The sequence below is a fragment of the Eurosta solidaginis genome, chromosome 3 (assembly GCF_040869045.1).
Source record: "Eurosta solidaginis isolate ZX-2024a chromosome 3, ASM4086904v1, whole genome shotgun sequence".
In the NCBI taxonomy this organism is placed as follows: domain Eukaryota; kingdom Metazoa; phylum Arthropoda; class Insecta; order Diptera; family Tephritidae; genus Eurosta; species Eurosta solidaginis.
Window position 1 is genome coordinate 250,674,088 of NC_090321.1, and position 23,061 is coordinate 250,697,148.

Below are 23,061 nucleotides of genomic sequence, written 5' to 3' on the forward strand. Positions count from 1 at the left end.
TTTTTGGGTTAACAAAAACATAAGAATTGGATCCCAGTTCGAGGTGTCCGCCTCTAATGTTCTTAAAAGCGCCAAGCAATTGCGTGTTATGTCTAGCAATTGTTGTATAGTACGAAGACGTCCGTCTGTGTTTTCAGTATTAACCAATTTTCTTAGAATTTGGTCAACGAGTTTGCGTTTGTTGTGATACCGATTCACGAGCGCAGCCCAAGCTGGTTGATAACTGGTATTTGTAGCTGGATACTCCTCTGCCATTTTTCTGAGAGTTCCAGTACACGAACCCTTTAAATAAAAATATTTTTGCACCTGCGTTGGGTTGATATCGTTGTGTACGAGCGACAGAAACATGTCGCGGAACGAGACGTAGGAATATCGATTTTAGGCAAGCGAGCGGCAGCTGAAATGGTATCGTTGCGTGAATTAGTGGCGGCGAATGTACTGTTTGTACCAGGTGTCGTAGGCAAAGCAAGTTCCAATTGTAAGTCTAACAGTTTTGATTTGAAATTGATAAAAAGATCATAGCAGTCGTAAAAGGTCTCATCTTTTAGGTAAGGAACGTCGGCATCAGCAATAGAGTTTGCTCGTACTTCCGCGCAGATGTCGTCGTGGCCTTGCTTAAAAGTACGGAACAGCAATTCAATTTCTGTAAGAAGGCCTTGTATAAGACCCGCAGTTTTTGATGCAGCGGGTTTTTCCTCAAAGTTTTTTTGGAACCTTTGTAGTTGCTTGTATGTCTTTCGCTGGTCCTCGATCATCGAATCGACGGTGGCCATTTTAGAAATTTTTATAAAGTTTATAGATATAAAGAGGTTAGGTAATCCACGTGATTACTTTTCTTTACTTAGCTGGTAAGTTTGGCAATTGATGTGGGATGATTGTAGAATCAGTTATTCCCGGGTTTCGGCACCATTTAATGTTGGATACATTAATAGAAAAAAGAACTCATTACCTTAACTTTAGTGCATTAAAAATAAATAAAAACTCAACACGATTGAATTTTGCTGCTAATATCTTTTGTTTTGTTCAAAGTAGTGATGGTTAACAAGTAGTGCTGATGAATACTTGATATTTGGGTTAATCGATAAATTTTAGGAGTAGGGTTAGTAAAGTACAAGGTGAGATAAGTACAATGTGGATAAAACAAATTAAGTAAGTTGATGAAAACCAAACAATACCATCTGGGTCCGTCGATTTAAACTTAGAAAACGTCTTCACTGCCTATTCGATCTTGGTATCGGTCACCAAGCCCGGCACTACCAGCTCCGTGTTCGAAGTGTGAGTGCTATCTGCTAGTTCTTCTAAATCATCTCCCGATGGGAAATGTGTATCCAAAAGCACCTCAAGGGACTCCTCACTATTACGTGACCATTCCCCGTCCTTTTTCTTTATTAGTCCCTGGACTATGTTTCCCCTTGCTAGGACTTTTTTCAACCGTGCTGTTTCGCTGGAGCACTCTATGTCCGTACAGAAACTTTTCCACGAGATTCTCTTCGCCCTGGAAATTTCACGCTTGTAGATCCTCAGTAGTCCCTGTACTCGTCCCGACACGCTTCGCTTTCCGCGGTTTTGCGAGCTTAAACATTTCTTTTACCTGTCTTCTTAGAAGACTCAGCTCATTGCTCCACCAAGGCGGCTTTGAATCTTCTTTTCGAGTTTAAATTGGAATTTCTGAATTTGAGTTGTAATTTTCTGAACTTAAATTGAAAATTCTGAACGTGAATTGGAATTTAACTCCAACTTAAACTGAAACAAGTAAACGTATCTAAGTTCGGGTGTAACCGAACATTATATACTCAGCGTGAGCTTCAATTGCACATTTCATTTCAGATAAATTACTTTTCTTCATAACACGTGGCACCGCCTGTTTAAAATTCAAATGTCTCCCCATTTCCTCTTACAGTAAAACCTGATAAGTGAAATATCTTTTATTCAAAAATATTTTTTCCTAAGTTATAGTTTATTATTCTAGTCTTCGACCCTTTTAAACTTGTTTTATATCTAAGTTGCCGTGGTTTTTAACCGATCCCATCCATTTTTACTAGAAATACTTTCTACTATAGGGAAAATTTGTGTACCCAATTTTATTACGATCCGTTAATTTTTCTTCGAGTTATGGCTCCCGAAACATAGAAAATTGCTTAGTCATAAAAGGGGTGGTGCCACGCCCATTTTTTTAAATTTGAAGTTTTTCCTATTTATTGTTATAAATCCACTTGAGAAATGAAATACCGTTGATATAAAGCTCTTTTTTGCAAAGATATAGCTTATTTTATTCGTCCACGACGCTTATAGTAAAGGCAACCTCTCTGCCGAATTTTGTTACGATAGGTTTAACGATTTTTGTTTTATGATTAATAATATTTGTAAAATTGATTTTATCACAAGTGGGCGGTGCCACGCCCATTTAATTTATTTATTTTTTTCAAATTTTTATCAATAGTCTCAATATCAGTCCACACGTGAAATTTCAACATTCTAGGTGTATTATTTACTAAATAATCAGGTTTTTTGTGTTTTCCAAAATGTTATATATATAAAAAGTGGGCGTGGTTATTGTCCAATTTCGCTCATTTTCAATGACAATCTCTTCTGTGTCCATATAAGCTCGTGTACCAAATTTGTTGAAGATATCTCAATATTTACTGAAGTTATCGTCTTATCGGACAGACGGACGGACGGACATGGCCCAATCAATTTTTTTTCGACACTGATGATTTTGATATATGGAAGTCTATATCTATCTCGATTCCTTTATACCTGCTGTGGCGTACGGTTCTTTCCCCGTATATAATACTGGACTGCTGAGCCCGCCTTGAAGGGCGGGTGGTCGTACGACCAAGATGAACGACTCATTACCTGATTGTAATAAGGACGATGTAAAGAGGAGGACTGAGTCGCAATCCAAGGACGACAAATACGAATTAAGCGATGCGTCGGACTCGGGGAGCGAGAGTAGTGCTGATTCAATGAACTCCGTGTTGGAGAAGCACACAAATGGAAACGGAGTAGAATAGTGGAGAAGGGTACGGAGCAGAGGAAGTAAAAGAGCTCTCCCGCAGTACCGTGCAGAACTAAGAATTGTACAAAGCTTGGGAGCAGTGGTTGACCCAACAGAAGTGGAGATCGAGCGCTTGGAATGGGCGCATGAAGCGGTAGAAGTAGGTCGAAAGCAGTTCTAAAGGTTTGCTGCGAGAAACCCTCGGTTATGCAACAGGTACGAGGAGGAAGAAGCGTCAAGTGGCAGAATGAAGAGGCAACGTTCGGCGGAAGGCGGCAAGCCTGCTTTCAAGAGGCAGAAAGGACCCAGTCCTAGAGCCACGAGGCCATGCGTATATCAGCTTCAACATCCCCCTAAAGAGGATAGAGAAGGGAGGAACCTTTAGAAACCCTAGGTCAACGAACTGGACTAAATTCGAGAAACATGTAGAAACAAAACTGGGGCAACCCAAAGAGATTGCTAATGTAGAGGAACTGGAGGAGTCGAATGAATTCCTAACAAGGACGCTTATGACTGCGTATAACAAAGCTTGCCCTCTAAGAAGATTCAGAGGAAAAGCAAAGGCGCCATGGTGGAGCAATGAGCTGAGTCTTCTAAGAAGACAGGTACAAGAAATGTTTAAGCTCGCAAAGACCGCGGATAGTGAAGCGTGTCGGGACGAGTACAGGGATCTACTGAGGATCTACAAGCGTGAAATTACCAGGGCGAAGAGAAACTCATGGAAAAGTTTCTGTACGGACATAGAGTGCTCCAGCGAAACAGCACGGTTGAAAAAAGTCCTAGCAAAGGGAAACATAGTCCAGGGACTAATAAAGAAAGAGAACGGGGAATGGTCACGTAATAGTGAGCACTCTCTTGGGGTGCTTCTCGATACACATTTCCCATCGGGAGACGGTTTAGAAGAGCCAGCAGACATCACTCACACTTCGATCACGGAGCTAGTAGTGCCGGGCTTGGTGACCGATACCAAGATCGAGAGGGCAGTGAAGACGTTTTCTAAGTTTAAATCGCCGGGCCCAGATGGTATATTTCCGTACATGCTACAAGTTTAAAGTATGGCGGTCGTGGAATGGCTTAAAATAATTTTCGATGGGTGCCTAAGACTGAATCATGTACCGCACTCTTGGAGAACTGCTCGTGTAGCTTTCCTACCAAAGGCGGGGAAGATCGGTCACGTGTATCCCAAAGACTATAGACCCATTAGCTTAACATCATTTCTGCTCAAAACCTTTGAGATGCTGATAGCTATGTACATAAAGTCCAACGTGGATGAAAAGCTGCCCTCCACAACACAGCATGCGTACACTAAAGGCAAGTCGGTAGACACCGCATTTCATAGGTTGGTAATAAGCATAGTGAAATCTCTGGAATATAAAGAGTATACTCTAGGAGTCTTCTTGGACGTTGCCGGGGCTTTCAATAATGTTGCAACATGGGCGATTATAGATGGTCTTAATTACATTAAAGTACATCCTGCCTTAATCAGATGGATCGGCTGCATGCTAAATTGCAGGAAGATTACATCACAATGGGGATTGTACGAGGCCACGACAGGGGCACGCCGCAGGGAGGGGACGCTGGTCATCAACGAAATGCTCAGGCGATTCGATGAGGGGCCCGTAAAACTTACGGCTTACGCGGATGACGTTGCAATTGTCATAAGTGGAAAGTGCCTTCCAACGATTAGTTCTTTGATGGATAGGGCGCTTCGTGATATTCATACCTGGGCATCTAATGTCGGGTTGAAAGTCAATGCGGAGAAGACGGATATGGTCTTGTTTACAAAGAGGTACAAGGTCCCAAATTGGACCAGGCCTAAGTTAGGAGGGGTGGCCTTACAGGAAAAACCTTGCACAAAATATCTAGGAATCATCCTAGACTGTAAGCTGTCATGGAAGCTCAACGTGGAGGAGAGGGTCAAGAGGGCCTCAACAGCACTCTATGCATGTAAAAGAATGCTGTGGTGTACGTGGGGCCTATCGCCCTCTCTTTCTCATTGTGATTTTTACAGCGATTGTAAGCCCTATTCTATACTATGGAGTTCTTGTTTGGTGGAAAGCCACACAAAAAACAACATACCTCAAAAAATTAGAGGGGGTATGCAGACTATCGATGCTTAGAATTACGGGAGCCCTGAAAACAACCCCGACGCCTACACTGTATGCCATTCTGCACATTCCACCTGTAGACCTGGTAGCAAAAAACAAAGGGTTAACGACCGCAACCAGGCTAGGTGCTTCGGGGCAGCTTGAGCGCCGACCATATGGCCATAGTAGTATAGCGTCATCAATCACAAGACGAACAGACTACCTGATTCCCTATCTGTGCTTCTAGGGAGATCTTAAGGCTACAATAGAGGTGGACGGTTGGCGCAAGGGTGCGCAAATTGCGGACGAGGCGATACATGTGTACACCGATGGTTCCAAAGTAGTGGAAGGAGTAGGATCTGCGGTATTCTGCGATGATCCGGAAATAAGCAGATCCTACAGGCTGCCGGATTACTGTAGCGTTTTCCAAGCGGAAATATTAGCCGTAACCAAAGCAGTAGAAACCCTGGAAGAGAATAGATTAAGCTGCAACCGTGTTAACTTTTATACTGACAGTCAAGCAGCAATTAAGACAATAATCTCGCATAGCACAGCATCTAAATGCGTGTTAGAGTGTAAGCAGTCTCTGGAGAGAATCGGGACAGGGAGAAGCATATATCTATATTGGTTCCCGGGGCATATGGGAATAGATGGGAATGAAAAAGCGGACGAACTAGCTAAAAAGGGCGCATCCTTTGAAGCTTGCTCCGTAGACGTCCCAATTAGATTGGGCGAGATTAAGCGAAGGCGAGAGGTGTACATGATCGGTCTTACAACCTTAGACTAGCACAGTTGCTTCTATGATTAAAATGAGAGGAATGTATACTCATGACTGGTATTCTGACTGGACACTGCCTTCTGGCGTCTCATGCCTTTATGCTCGTGCCCTGCGCTTGCCAGGCTAAGACTCCAGCTATTAGGAATGATACAGCTGTCAGATCTAGAAGCAGCAAGTGGCTTAAGTCCTAGGAAGCTTCTAGTATTTGTAAAGAGGACGGAGTTATTTTATTTATTTATTCATTTATAACATAGGTCCTGGTTTTTGATAGGGTTTTTCAGTTTGGTCGTTAAAACAAACTTCTGGTAACACTACGGACTTAATCAGTCTATGTGAGGTCCTCATGGACCGGCCAGTGCAACCTAACCTAACTGTAATAGGGATTGTCAAAAGGAGATGGCAAACTCAAAATGAAACCAACACATTGACAACATTTTCCTACAACACACAAAAACTGCTAAGTTCTAAGCTTTGCATAGAAACATTTACCAAATATTTCAACACAAACTAAACAATGAGGTTCCTGTTAAGGGGTCACTTGCCCCGGGCGCTACTCACGGGGGGCGTCAAATGCAAAACTTCCTGGATAATTTGTATTTTTATTATAACTGATTTCTGTAAAAAATTTTCAATACAAAAAAATGCATGAATATATCCGGAACACGTTCAACGTTAAGCTGGGAATTAGAAGAACAAGCGGTTGCGTTATCGTCGATGAGCTAGAGAATGTAGTAGAACACTTAGAGCAATTAGCAGAGGACACTAAAACCACAAGTAACACCAGAAGGGAAGCTACAATTCTGTCGCAAAATATACTAAATTTTAGTTGCATAACATCAGTTAATTTCTGGTATGAAATCTTAAGGAGGATTGATCGTGTGCAGCTCCGATTAAAAGATCCGGGGATGAATATTAGAGAAGCGTATCATGATCTTAAATCATTAGCGACTGAACTATCCGAAATTCGAGACACTCTCTGTGAAGAAGCAATAGAAAAAGCGAAGTCTCTTTGTAAAAAATGGAATATTGATTTAATAAAACGTGTAAGAAGGCGAGGTGTTGTTCTTTCCGAAGAGTGTGAAATTTCTCGCGTTATGAAAAGTGTTCTCGATCGTTTCAAACAAGAAATATGTACAAGATTTAAACGACTAAATGACATTAATTTTAGATTTGGATTTTTCTTAGATGTTGGAAATTTGTTAAACAAGGATAATAACGACTTAGAAAGAAATTGTAAGTACATGGGTGAATTTTATAATACAGATTTCGATGGAACAGAACTTTTTATCGAAATATGTGACTGCAAAATATTACATCGCAGTAGAAAAGTAATTGAACCTAAAATTCCGTTAGAATAACTTACATTTATAATCTCGTATGGAGATGTTTTTTCAAAGTGGCACTTCAAATACTCTTAACTATCTCAATAAAAATATTACTAAAAAATATTATTAAATTTTCAACTACCACCAAATTTTTTTGTGGTAGGAAAAAAATTTTCCACACAACTCCTTTTATCAACTATACATTTTTGAGGTCTTTCAGGCCAAATCTAAATATTCCATGGGAGCTCATTTTTCATGAATTTTTTTCTCCCGAAAATAATTTCCCTCAAAAATAAAGCTCCCTGAAAGAAGACTATTCCCACAAATTTTGAGAGAACTAATTTGAAGTTCAAAAGAGTTGTTTTCACTGGTGACTTTTCGTTTACAATATTTGGAGAAAATTCAGAATACACACCGTCTCATTTAATTGCTTTATTTATTTAAAAATTAATTCAATAGCTTTTCTTTTAATAACACACCCTGTTAGCAAAACATGACTGAAAGTAAAGCGGGCAAAACCGAAGTGGTTTTTTTCAAGTCAATTTTAACCTGTAACCTGGTGTAAAATATACACGTATATAAATTGTTATCCAAAATATTATAAGTGGAAATGAGAGAAAACATCAAAAACATTTAGAGAGAGTGTGCCCTCTTTGCGGAGGTGATTATGTTTTGCCCGACCTTATTACAAAATTAACCAAGTCTGCAGTAAAACATGTAGGTCCCTTCTCGCTAATTTGTAGGAAAAATTAAAAGGAGCACGACGCCAATCGGAAGAGAATTCGGCCTAAAATCTCTTCGTTGGCTATAGCGCCTTGTATTTTTTATTTATTTATTCCTACTGGGAGAACAGGTGAGAAGGCTCTGTGCTACTAGACGAAAGTTGGCAAATAATTATGTACATTTAGATATGAGTTAACCGGGGATTGCCCGTATCGCTTTAAATGTATGACAACATTTATTTCAAGCAATTTTTAATTTTATAATTTATTTAATAATTTGGTTTGTTGCTGTTTAAATTTTTCCCAAATTATTAAATTAATTATAAAATTAAAAATTGCTTGAAATAAATGTTTTCATACATTTAAAGCGATACGGGCAATCCCCGGTTGACTCATATAAGTAGACAACATTTGGTTAGTTCGTTGTAGTTCTATAAATAGAACAAAAACAACAACAAATACCAAGTTTCTCTGAAAACCGCCTTACAAACAGGCATAACTTCAACACATAAGTACATACGAATTATGTGATGTGAAGATACTAGGGGGACTCATGAAAGCATATAAACTTATAAGGTGTAAAATTATATCCATTTACACACGCGGTTATATGAACGCACCTAGTAATACTCTTGATAAACTTGACTGTTTATCAGCTGTATTATTGCCAAACAAACATTTTTTGATTGTTATACAAATTAAAAATGACAAGATTAAGTGAAAAATCAAAACTAAAACGCATTTACTTGCTGTTGTTGGAGATTTCTGATGAAAATGCCTGCTGTAGTGTCTGCAAGGTTGCATTCCTTTGAGTTTACCGCGTTTACACAATGAAATGTGCACGTAAATTTATACAAGTTGTGTAAATGATTGTTCATACAAAATTTGACAGCTCGTTTACGCACTAGATAAATTTATACGTTTACACACTTTATACGGTTACATGAGTCCCCCTAATATATGCGAAAGAAGGCAATTGGGAAAAACTTTACAACAACTAAAGCGGGAGTCATTGGTGCCGTATGTCGTATCGCTGTAGTCGTATCCCTAACGTAATCAGCTGTTTATCGTTACGACGGTAAACCAAAACCCAATTGGTTGGCTACGATACGGTTACGACCTTAGCGGCACCAATAATCGATTGCATTGATTCTCATAAGGTCGAATCAGCTGTTATAAGGTTACCGATACGGTTACCGATAAAGCACCAATGTCTTCAGCTTAAGGCATGACGTAGCTGAATCAAAGAGGATAAATATAATAAGAGCCGTCACTCGTTATTTATTTGGCATTTACTCGATGTAAACTGTGAGGAGTCGCTACTTTTTTTTTATGAGAGAAATTTTTGAATTGCCTCCCATTTATCCATGCGGTGTTGTCACTTTATGCAAACGTGATTTTTGGAAAGAGAATTAAATAATTAATTGAATACAGTCGGAAAAAAAAACACAAATACCCCTTGAAAATTTATAGAAGACATTTATAAACATCTCGCCCAAAAAAAGTAGCGACTACCTCACAGTTTACATCGAGTAAATGCCTAAAAGATAATTAGTGACGGCTCTTATTATATTTATCCTCTTTGGCTGAATGCGTTTATAACCGTTTCAACTATCGTAGGAGTGAGGGTTCGACTCCCACTCCCGGGAGAAAAGGCTTTGAAGAGATTTACAAGGTACAATCGAAACAGCTGTCGCCTTGTCCGTCCTGATGTCACGTTGTTTAAAATTTTCCCAAATTATTAAATAAATTATGTACATTGTTTTGGCACAATAAGAATAGAATGGGTTAATTGACTAGTTTCAAAACTGACAGACTTGACTATAACCTTGGTTAGTTTTGTGAGAAGGTCGGACATTATATTTAGCAAAGAGAACGCAGTCTCTCAATATTTGTGTTATTGTCTCTCATTTTCACTTATAAGATTATGGATAACAGTTTATGCATTTGTCTCTTTTACGGGCTAAAATTGACATGAAAAAAAGCTCTTCTGTTTTGCCCGCTTCAGTTTCAGTCAAGAATCGCTAACAGCGTTAACTTCAGAAAAATGTGCGGGATACATTACTTTTTTGTTGGTTCCTGTGCTAAGTTTAAGTTACTTCCACTTTAAATAAAAGAAGCTATGGAATTCAATATCCGGACCTGAAGGGTTTTAATTATTTTTCATGCTGCGATGCCGGCAGTAACCACCGAGGCACCTGTCCCGGTTGTGCAGACCGCTCAAGCGATCCAACGTTTTTGGGAGAAACGACGAGAGACCAATAGGTCTGAAATCCTAAGATGATATGGTATAGCTTCTACCGGCCTTTGAAATCAATGTTACTTTAACCAAATTCCAGATGACCTAGAAGGTTCAACGTGGTCATATCATTTTCCCCGAGATGTACCGGCTAGTATCTTAGAGGAGATATTTTTCAGAATTCAGCCGATCTCTATCCGAAAAAAGGGCCGTCAACGTCGGTAAAACTCCATTTGATGATTTTGTTAAACACAAAAAAAAATTTTTTGTAGAAAATCGGTGTCATAATTTTTTATAAGCGTAGCAGAAGCTTTATATGTGAGAAGCCTGTAAGTTGATACAAATGGGCCCATTCTCAAATCTGTAAAGTTGATTTTCTTCTATTTAACATCTGCGGTTTTTCCATGTTAATATTTTTTTTTAACTTTTAAAAAACATCTCTAGAAGTTATATTAAATACTTCTCATGACTCATTGTATTTGATAGTGGAACCAACAATGTTCAGAGCTAAGGGAATCGGAAGTGTTTCACCCATGCCTGGTCGTTAAAAGGGTCCAAGTTTGTCTGAGAGGCCGAGTTACTCAAAATTGCAGAACGAAATTCAATGTACTTTATTCAATTCATCTTTAAGAGATTTCTCACCTTTCTTATTTTTTTAATTAGCATGAGAAAATTATGAGTAAAATATAAACAAACGGAAACAAAAGCGTGAGTGTCAAGTGAACTTTTTAACAACAAACCCACAAAGAAGGTCAAACGACTAAAATTACGGACTTTGACCTGCCTCAGTCCACAAATCAATCAGTAAAAACCACCCTCGGTTCTGAATGAACACACAGAACATACGCATAATGAAATATACACAAGCATCAATTTTGCAATACCTGCTCATGTACTTGCGAACTATAAATATAGGACAAACAACAACAACAGATCAGAACGAAAATCGACACTGATGATGGCACAACGCCGAAACCGGTTTGTCTCGAAACCAAATTTGACAAGGGATAACGAAAAATTGATCCAATATACATCATTTATCCACCCTGTCGGAAAATCAACAAAACAAAATGAGTCAGTAAACTTTAGGCTTTAAACTTAAAAAACTTGTTTGCACTGATTTTATTTTGATGTGTTTATTTAATATACTCGAATATATAACCCCACACGATTATAACTTTTTAACGTCATATATAGCCTATTCAATAAAAATTATAAATTTTACACTCAATTGAGCAGAAATCATTCTCAGAAATTTCTTTAAAAGGTTTGCACAATAAATTCATACATGCACAATATGTAAGTGTATATGGCATGTTCTCAAGAACTCAACATTATGCATGATGAGTAAATCGCATGTACTTTTGTGGAGAACGGCAGATTGAGCGAAGCATAAGAAGAGGAACTCGACACTTGCTTTGGCTAAGGGTGCTTTCCCAACTTGCAATTGAAATTGTTTTTTCCACTCGTTGGTACGTTTCTAACATTTTTCACAGTTAAAAACTGCATGTTAACAAATTAACAGGGGACAAAAGATGTAAACAAGTATATTTCTTGTATAGTGAGAATGTTAATGTTGTAATTGTATTAGCAATAGAGACACCCCCGAGGGTTTTGGGCAGTGTTATCGAAGTTGATGGTCCTTTGCGGGATATAGGTCCGGTACGTTCCGGTGAAAAGCACCATTGAGGTACTAGCCCGACTACCTTGCGAACGATTAATATGACCACACTAAACCTTTCAGACTCAGCCAATTTATTTACTTGAGTACATATGCCAATACATATTTTTGTCCAAACTCAATTTAAGCGGATTTTCTCCAATCCCAAACGTTATTTGTCAAATTAGTGTAAACAAACCATTGGGCGCTTTCAGCGAACACAATTTTTGTCAGTTGAGTCAAAGCAAATTTGTTCTATGAACGTCGAGTTAAGTCAACTCCCAAATGAAATAATTATCCTTAAATTTTAAGGAAAAGGACTTCTTAAACTACTGTTCAAACTTCACTATAATATTAAGAGGATATTTTTTATTCATAGCCGACACTTTAAAATTTCAACCCAACAAACATTTATGTTAGAGACCGATTAGAAAACGAATCGAACTCTAATGTATTTCTCTAATGTAGAAGGTTAGAGGACGATTGGCGAAATCGTCTACTGCAAATTATAGCATTCTCGACAAAAATGAGACTTTGTTCTCTATATCGATTTTTAATTATGTGAATTTTCAATTGAAACGCAATTAAATGCAATTACTTAAAAGCAAGCTTTTAATGGGTTATGAGGTTATATACTCATATGAATATATTTGAAAGGTTTCCTATTAAAAATTCCAATACTTAAGGCCCGAACACATTCGACTGCGTCGGTTTAGCGCTGGTTTTACTTTGAAATAACGCACGATGGAACGCAAGAAAACTCAAATTTTGATTTCTTTTCTTTTTTTCTTAAATATAAGTATAAACTGAACACACCATTAAACAAACATACATAAATATGTACAACTGAGCCCGAGTTGACAAAGCTTCTCATTCGCAACGAAGAAGAACTTTACAAAAACAAATCTACATGGCACACAAATTAATATAGGGACAAAATATCTCAATTGTGTTGTTATTGTAGAAATGAGAAAAACTGAATTAAGCATGAAAACAAATACCAGCAGGATGGCCTTGTGGTTAAAGGCTACTGCAGTTTCACCATGTGATTCACGGTTCGATAACATTACAAAATTGCCTGATGATGATTACGTTGGCGGTTTTCGAAATGGGTCCATCGCAATATGCCAGTAAATGTTTCTCTCTATTCAGTTTCTCTTAGAAAACATAATAATTGAAATTCAATTATTATAAGCCAGTGTTAAGCTCATGAATTCTTAAATATAAGTATAAACTGAACACACCATTAAAAAAACATACATTGATTTCTTTTCATTGAATAAATTTTAAAAATTACAAATTTTTTAACATGAAGGTGGAAATGTTTTTCAAAATAAACAAAATAAAAATAAGAATCAGTGGATTTCGTACACTATTTAGCAGCTTGGAATAAGGGATTGACAGTGCATGGAAAAACGTAAGTTTTTGGACTCTTTTGATGTTGATTTGGCGTTCCTGTTGCGTTCGCTGGGGGTTGAGGACATAGCAATAAAGACGTATCTGTTCAAAGGCAGCTGTTAATGCAACGCAAATGCCAAAACGACCAAAAGTCGAATACTTTAAGGAAATTGTCGCTGTCAATATAAACTTCTGGATGACCAAAAAATCAAAATAAATGTTGATATAAGATAGGATCTCCACCACCTGATGAGTCAAAAAATGAGCTATTTAAATTTCGATCTGTTAATAATATAGTACTAGCAGGAGCTCTGTGTGGATTTGAAATATGGATGAGGGCACGCTTTCTTCATAATGCCAATCAAATAGCATGCCAACAGGTTGCACACTTTTCTTCTATAATTTTTTTTTTATTCGTTTTCACTTACTACTTTTAATTATTACAAATAAAAATCTGATTTTACAACTGCCAATATTACTTTCACAATTTTAATTTTTTTGCATAACACTAAGGATATGTGATCATGTCCTGCAGATAACCGATAACTGTGACAAGATCGCATATTTAGTGTTTCTCAAATCATTCGCTTATCGAATTCTTACCCAGTTCTCTAACCTAGTATTCGTTTAGATATGCACTAGAGAACTGCATTAGAATTCTAATGTAAAATTACAATATTTCTGTCACGTCAGAAATTGCGTTTGCTGGGAAAGAACTGTCAAACAGCCGAATAAACACGTTGAGCGAATGTAGCGAAAAAAAAATTCTCAGTAATTTTACGTAAAATCTCAACCGTTGAGCGGATCAAAAGTACTTAACGGTGCATTTAGAAATGTGTCACTCAAAGAGTGATCAATAGTAGTGTTCGCTAAAAGCGTACGTTGATGCCATTCCCATTACGCAAAAAACATTGTGTAGTTCACATCTGGATCGTTAATTTCTTAGGTTCGGGTTTTCAGAGCGAGTTTGAACTCCAGGTTAAGTTGACTAGAGTTTAACCCTGCCCGTTTGGCGGCTCAAACTGAAATGATCAGCAAAATTTTATGTTTTCGAATAAAGTGGCAAGGTTAAACTCTTGTCAACTTTAACTGTAATTTAAACTCGCACTGAAGTACTGGGCCTTAGTTAGGAAATTGGTTGTCCAAACTCTATATAACTTTATAAATATGTGATTCCGGGAATCATGGAATTCTCGTTAGTTCTGAAAATGTCAAACATACATATCTGAACATGGTCGAAATCAATTCGAATTAAAAAGTTTGGAAAGAGATTGTCCAAACTTTAACATGGAAACGACAATCAGTTTTGGAAATCAATGAAAGAAATTTGGTTTTCTAAAAAGCCTTGGAAAAATGTTTTCTGCTGTTTATGGGGATACGTAACAAATACTTAAACACAAAACAGCAAACGTAATTGACTTCCAAAATAAACCTGCGCACACTGAGCTATATAAATTTTGATACCTTATCAGGAATTTCAACGAATATAACCAAATGGCGGATGTCAGAGAAGGGGAGATATTGCATTAGTGCGTGTTAACAGCGGCGAACACCAAAATAGCGATGATAATTTTTATCAAAGTTCGTCAAACTTTTTTATTTCTGATAATTAAAAAAAATGTCCACTAACTTTGCAGCTGAACTATACAAACCAATCTCAAAAACGTTGTCGGAAAATTTACGAAATTTTTATTTAGAGTTTTCTGACTTTTTTATACTCAGCTGAGCAGAGTTCACAGAGTATATTAATTTTGTTCGTATAACGGTACCCCGTAACGGCATAAACTAATCGAGATAGATATAGAATTCTATATATCAAAATGATTTAAGCGAAAAAAGAAATTCATTTAGCCATGGCCGTATGTCTGTATGCCCGTAAACACGATAACTTGAGTAAATTTTGAGGTATCTTAATGAAATTTGGTATGTGTGTTCCTGGGCACTCATCTCAGATTGCTATTTAAAATGAACGAAATCGGACTATAACCACGCCCACTTTTTCGATATCGAAAATTTCGAAAATCCGAAAATGTGCGAAAGTGGAATAATGCGATGAAACTTGGTAAGTGTGGGTTGACCTTATGACGCAGAATGGAAAAGTAGTAAAATTTTGGACAGTGGGCGTGGCACAGCCCACTTTTAAAAGAAGGTAATTTAAAAGTCTTGCAAGCTGCAATTTGGCACCTGAGTATGTAATGTTCGGTTACACCCGAACTTAGCCTTCCTTACTTCTTTTAGTATGCAGTTTTGAGGCCCAATCAATTTAAGTCTAACAAAGTAAAAATCATAGGTAATTTGTATTGATTTTTCAAATTTTTTTTATATTTTCATATATAAAAGAAAACAAGTAAAGGTGTCTAAGTTCGGGTGTGCCAGAACATTATATACTCAGCGTGAGCTTCAATTGTACATTTCCTTTCAGATAAATTACTTTTCTACATAACACTTGGCACCGCCCGTTTAAAAAAAAATGTATCCCCATTTCCTCTTACAATAAAACTTAATAAGTGAAATATCATTGATTCAAAACTATTTTTTGCTAAATTATAGCTTATTATTCTAGTCTACGACCCTTTTAAACTTGTTTTATATCTAAGTTGCCGTGGTCCTTAACCGATTTCGTTAATTTTTCTTCAACTCATTCCTCCCGGCAACCTCTCTGTCGAATTATGTTACGACAGGTTTAACGATTTTTTATTTGTGATTAATAATATTTGTAAAATTGATTTTATCACAAGTGGGCGGTGTCACGCCAATTTTAAAAAATGTTTTCAACTTTTTATCAAGAGTCTCAATATCAGTCCACACGTCAAATTTCAACATTCTCGGTGTATGATTTACTAAATTATCAAGTTTTTTGTGTTTTCCAAAATGTTATATATAAAAAAGTGGGCATGGTTATCATCCCATTTCGCTCATTTTCAATACCAATCTATTCTGGGTCCAGATAAGCTCGTTTACTAAATTTGGTGAAGAATCTCAACATTTACTCAAGTTATGGTGTTAACGAACAGACGGACGGATGGACGGACATGGCTCAATCACATTTTTTTTTCGATTCTGATGATTTTGATATATGGAAGTTTATATCTATCTCGATTCCTTTATATCTGTACAACCAACCGTTATCCAATCAAAGTTAATATACTCTGTGTGCAAAGCATGCTGTGTATAACAATGGGAATTTTGAGAGACCTGTAATTTGCATTTTGTTGGACTAAAATTGATTGGGATTCAAAACTACATGCTCAAAAAACTTTTCTTGAGTTTTCGAATTTTTTGAAATTTTTTCTTAAATTATCGAAAAAAGCCAAAAAAAAAATTAGTTGACAAAATTTTATAAATATAACCACTGCCATTTTCGTGTTCCCTGCTGTACATACATACATATGTATGTACATATATTGAAACGAAGCTCATATAGTACAAAGAAGATAACTTCTTTTGTGGCTAGATATATTTGAGTGTGGCGTACTGTAAGCACGCGTTGAGTGAATAAAAGAAAACTCGTACAAACTTATAGTTCAAGAGGTGTGAACACTAAATTTTGATGATAGAATTTGAAGACGATATAACGTTGGCTGCCGCCGTGGTATGGTGGTAGCGTGCTTTGGCTACCACATCAAAGGTCCGATGGAACTGAAAACAACTAGAATCGTAATGGTTCTGGAACTTGAATTGTAACTGAAACATAATTGGAGGATAGAACCCTCCCTAGGGAAGCCACTCTGTTGATGGTATGAAGGCCATTCTGCCAATTGGGAGTTATGCGAAGAGTGCATATTTTATGACTGAAAGCAATGAATGTCGGACCACCTCTGTGTCCTTACTACAGCGAGGCCGCTGCTGTGGCGGACGGTTCTTTTTCTCTATATATTCAATATTAGATCTATCTGTCACAAGAATGACTGTGGCCGCAATTGATCAGAGCAATCCTGATGGGCAGATGCTTGTCAAACGGTTATGCAGGAAAAGTAACTGGTTAGTGTCATGACCAGGATGATGTGGGACCAACCGAATAAACCGAAACACTCCTTCGAATTATCGGTGGGTAGGACTGAGATGACAAGGTGCTACGATAGTGCCACCTTGAAACGGCTAGATGGGTTCGTTGCAAAGCATGAAAACAACATGGGCTGAGGAGGTGGAAAAGCGCTGATCTCCGCGATACCGCGATACTAAAGGCCATGGGTATGACTTCCATGTCTGGTGAATACGGTCGGATTTCGAATGTATCAACATAGGGTTAGAAGATAATTCGCGTATCTCGAATCGCTGAGGAGGGTTAGGGTTTGGGAAAATGTCCAATACAACTATCACAACCACCTAGGGAGGTAGCAAAAGATCTCGAGAACTTGAAACCAGCTGTACAAGAAGACTTTAGTACGATAGACGATATGACGATAATCTGGTATAGCACATGATCTGATAATATATTATAGGGAGAAATTTACACCTATATTAGGTTTCCAGTCACATAGGAAAACGAGACTCGAAAAAAAAAATAAAAACTTGGTGCGATATACCTCCGATGAGACTTAGGCTAAGCTTCTATTCCATGCATAGTATAACATTTTGATTTTTCGTACAAATTGGCGGTACAGGACCTCATATAGAATCGCTCATGCTCAAATAAGTAGGAAAAGCGTGGAACTAAGCGCGGGACTGCAAAGGGCCAAAGAGCATTGCATGTCTTATGAGAGTGGTTGGTTGGTTGCGCTGTGGGCGAAGTAGCGCTCTTTTTTTTTTGTTTTTTATTTTTTTGTTTCGTGGAAGGGGGAAACGCTTTATGCACTGACCGGGATATTTAAGATTCACTGCGAGACTCTCCGAGCGTAGGACTCCCTTCTTCCATGAAGGGCTACCCACTAAAACCTAACCTCCCACGGCCCGCGCAAATCACCGTAGCTGGGACCGCGTTTAGCATTACTTCAGGTACGGGTGCGCGCTGCTCGAGCTCCATGGCTACTCTCACGCTAATGGGCTAGTCATCCGTCTTCTCGTTTACTGATAAGTAAAGATAAGGAAGTAGCGCTCTAGGTGCTATTTCGATGTACTTTCTCCTGGAACCAATTAGTTGTTTTGTATATTAAATTACTTACAATGAGCTAGTTTTTATGTCATTTATGGAGCATTTTGATACCTCTCTTAGATCGGATGGCATGATACCTGATATTTTCCTTACAACCTTTTTATTTGTAACTGATGCAAATATCGTAATGGTGGCTGTCATCCTCATCCTTCCTAGACAATTTTAGAGACTCCTCTGTTGTTTTTCGTTGTAGTTCAGAAACAACTTTGAGTCCTTGAAATACCAATTTTGAATAGCGGATTTATTGAAATAGGTAAGAATGTCACGTTTTATTGCCAGTTCAATCATTTTTTAATTGCCGTCTATATTCCTGTGACCTGGTATCTATGTGAGTGTAATGGTCACACTATCTTACAGTTATCGACGGATTTGGCGGACTTAAGTGGTGAATCCAATGCCACTAGAGCTGGTTAGCTGTCTGGGAATATGCATTCTTCTCGAGGGTATCGTCACCTTGAAGTACTTGTAGTAATGAAGACATCAACAACAACAGCTATCACACTGTCGCTCCGTACGATAGGATGCGCCTTTCTACTGCTGTAGAAAGCCACTTTCAAAGTTTCTGTTGTTGTTGAAGAGATAAAAGCACTCTCCGAAGGTTTTGGGAAATGTTATCAACGTTGATGGTCCTTTGCCGAGTACAGATCCTGTACGTTCCGGTAACAAGCACCATTAAGATACAAGCGGGAACATCTCGGCAACGATTTAATATGACCACATTCCAACCCCTTGTACTATGAGAATCTTGTGGTCGCCAAGGCCTGCGCTGCCAAAGAAACAGGATTCGGCTCGGATAGGTGAGGTTGACAATTGGGTAGGAGAAACTATAAATTGCACTGGCAACCTCTCGAATGATTTGGGTATTTCAGTCGCTTATCCGCCGCGGGTATACGCTAAGCCCCAAACCTGCTGGTGGGACCTAAGTTTTGGTCTTAAGCCCCAGTTTCTGCTACCTGTTTTTTTACACGAGAGTAGTAGGCGATGTGCGCCTTCTCTACTCTCTTTCTATATTGAATTTCCGGTTTAGCTTGTTGTCTGCTTCGACCTCAAGGTACTTGACTTTAATTGAGAGCGTGAGCTCTGTGCCGTTTAGTAAATGCGAAATCGAGGTATTTTGCTTCTGTCGCTGAAGAGTCTAATGACATTTTACTAACAAATTTCCTGAGCTTACGTGCCGCACCTCGTAAAGGACATACATATGTATATGTAATTCTGTACGTAAATAAAAATTGGCGCGTATTTGCTTTCTTAATGTACTCATTGACCTAAATATTTTGTGTTCTCTCCGACGTTCTGCTACATGAATGAACAATCATCGATGTGCTGGAATTGTGTTTCATTTGTGTTTGTGACTTTAATCGCCCTAAAGTATGCTATTCATTCTGAGTTAATGCATTGTGATACATGCATAAATATCTGGATTTCCTTGAATGTTATTAAAAAAGTTTGGTCCATCAATCAATAATAACATCTCTTTCTTTTTCTTCATACTTCTAGATCTGCAACAGAACAACACTTCAGATAAGGAAAAGGAACAAACTGACAAGTAAAAGCATATCATTTTCAAAAGTGTTCAGATTATAAGAGTTGAGCAAACGTCTAGCTGTCATGAATAGCGATAAAAAATAACCATCAGTTCAACGAGAGCTGCGCTAAAGTGCATGTGCTGCTGAGAAATTACAGGGGAGTCATTGAAATTTCACAAGATAGAGTGTATGTCGTGAAATAAACGAAAAAATTTAAGCGTTTGCGCTATGAAGTGTTGTGTCTGAAGTGAGAAATAAGGACGATATCCCAGCGCTGAAGAAGCCTTACAAAATAATGCAAATGAGTTAAAAAAATGTTTGAAATATTAATTTATTCATATAGTATAAAATGAATAAAAAAAGGTGTGAAAAACGCCAAATTATCAAAATGAATCTCATTTGAGAGTGTAGAGTATATAAAAATTACTTCGTTTAAGCAGAAAATTCCTTCTACTGCCACATAAATCAAATATATATATACTCAAAAATGTTTCTGCCTGTTAAATCTAATACGTAAGTATATGCTTATCTCACTGAGTATAAAGAATATGATAGGTTACTATTGAGGTTTACTATTAGAGGCTGAACTCCTCCGAAACTCCTGAACCGATTCTCACGAAATTTTGTGAGCATATTGGGTAGGTCTGAGAATCGGCCAACGTCTACATTTTTTTCTCTACGTGTCTGGGGTCTTGAGATCAAAACGTGGACCCAGGTACCCCTAGAATGTGTTTATACAATATGGATATGAAATGAAAGCTGTTGATGAGTGCTATAGTACAGGATAATTTTCATACCCCTGGGTGACTAGGGTCACGAGATAAAGGCCAAAACGTGGACACGGATACCCTTAGAATGTGTTTATACAATATGGATGTCAAATCCGGGTACACCTAAAATGTGTTTATACAATATGAATATCAAATGAAAGCTGTTCATGTGTGCTATAGTACAGGATAATTTTCAGACAACTGGGAGGCTAGGGTCTCGAGATATAGCCCAAAACGTGGACCCGGATACACCTAGAATGTGTTTTTACATTATGGGAATCAAATTAAAGTTTTTGATGTATGCTTTAGTACAGAGTAAGTTTTACACCGCTGAGTGGCTAAAGTTCATTGTGATATTCGATTTAGTCGCACCAACCTGGCAAAACTGATAAATATGCATGCGAAGCCGAAATAAAGACAAGAATTAACAATACCCACATACCTATTTATATACGTCCTATTCGATTTGCCTGAAATTTCGTATATAAATTTGCCTATATTAGTATTTACGATGCTTTTTTCCGGGAAGTATACCAGAAAGGGACTGGGACAGGGATTAGGACTTGGACTGGGACTGAGACTGAGACTCGGAGTGGGACTGGCACTGAGACTCGCAATGGGACTGGATCAAAATACATACCACCCTCTGGGACTGGCAATAAGAGATGAAGAAGAAGGAGAAAAACCTGAGAGAAGAGAAAAGAGAGATGGAGACTGAGAAAAAGATAGAATGAGACGAAGATGGAGATGAAGCGAAAAAGACGGAGGGAGGAGTGAATAAAAAGATTAGGAAAAAGTGTAGAGGGGTACGGCAGAGTTAGATGGAAAAAGCTTATTAAAATGTATGCAGATAGGCCAAATTTAGGGCAGAACAACGTCTGCCGGGTCTGCTAGTTATTTATATAATATTGAAATACAAAGCGTTGTTATCTGTAAAATAAAAATATTATACCCATCAAATTATGGGCTCGAATCGAGCTGGAGGCCTTCATTATTATTGTTACGAGATAATTTTTTCTATGCTTATATAACATTTTAACAGCTAAGAAAACATTTATATTATAACAATAATATTAAAAAAAAAAATTGTAAGGCCTTGAACTTGATTTGAACTCATGATCTTACAAATCAATAACTCCACTTAACAGCTTATATTGGCCAAAATTCTTCTAGAGAGTTTATCACTAAATAAGAAGAAGCAGAAGGATATGTAAATGGCATTATCTTTTGTCTTGGTGGTTGAATTATTTTGGGTGCGTCCTTAATTAATGTGTAGGTAATCAGATCTTATTTATAAGGTTTAACGTATAATGTAAACAATGTGTATGAGTACTTTAGTTTCTTTTTCCAGCATGCAGGGCTGTATTTACGTCAGAATTAAAATCCGACTCATTTCTTATTAATATCGGTATAATAATTTGTTGTTGTTTTAGCGGACTATTGATCTGTAAGATCATTGCTTCGTATCGAGCTAAAGGCTTTTACAATAATATTACAATTTTTTTTATTGAAGAAGGAAAATTTTAAGACATCTGATATAGCTCCGTTGTAAAGATCCAACTTTTTGGCCACGCTGTGAGCTATTTAGACCATTCAGCTATTACATCGGTGATTCGTTTGCCTTCATAACTCCTGTTTCGATTCTGTATAAATAACTCAAATATTCAGTGTAGCAAAATGTTCTTCATTTACCACGCTACTATGGTAGTACTTCAAATTCTCATTTGACTCATTCACCTATTTCTCCTAGGGTCTAGATTTTTCGCGAATAGCCGTCTCGAATAGTTGCTTATATACTTCTCATTTCTGTAGCTCATAGTAGATAATTAGCTATGCGTGAGTAATGTCAACCTCGCTCTTAGCTGATTACGTATATGTGAAATATTATCTTTGCTGTCAACATGTACATATATATATGTGGCTGCTGCTTTCCTGTTGTTGCGCATTTATTGACGTATCGAACCTAGCTCATAATTTTTTCTGTTGTAATTTAAAAACTTTTTCAGCTAAGAAAAAAAATATCATAACAATAATAATAAAAAAAAATTGTTAAGGCCTTGAGCTCGGTTCGAACCCATGATCTTACAGATCCATAGTCCGATAAAAAAACAACAAAATTATTATACCGGTATTAATGAGAAATGAGCCGGATTTTAATTCTTACTCGACTACAGCCCCGCCTGCTGGACAAAGAAACTAAAGTACATACATACATAGTTGACAGCAGCTCCCTCTCGCCGCTCTCTCTGTCCCTCTCCATCGATTGTAATGAAATTTCTCCCTGTTATACTCAGTTCAACCAGAGCCACCTCGACTGCTAAGTGTACCAGTGCTCTTTCGATAGCTCAAGATAGGACCATTTTAAAATTATTTGTGATTTATAGATCGTTCTATTTGTTATACAATCCCGTCAACATTCTGTTCGGCAGCCCTTTCAGTACATTCGCTGTGGTGCCGATAATATTT

The 23,061-nt window shown here is 37.7% G+C and overlaps 1 protein-coding gene across 1 annotated transcript in view; it reads left to right on the forward strand.

Annotated features, from left to right (window-relative positions):
- The window catches only part of LOC137245359 (kelch-like protein 17), a 218,568-nt gene that overhangs the window by 111,512 nt on the left and 83,995 nt on the right, over positions 1-23,061 (forward strand). The window contains 1 exon segment of the mRNA XM_067775899.1: positions 19,797-20,338. Coding sequence (XP_067632000.1) covers positions 20,313-20,338 — 26 coding nt within the window. The 5' untranslated portion in view covers positions 19,797-20,312.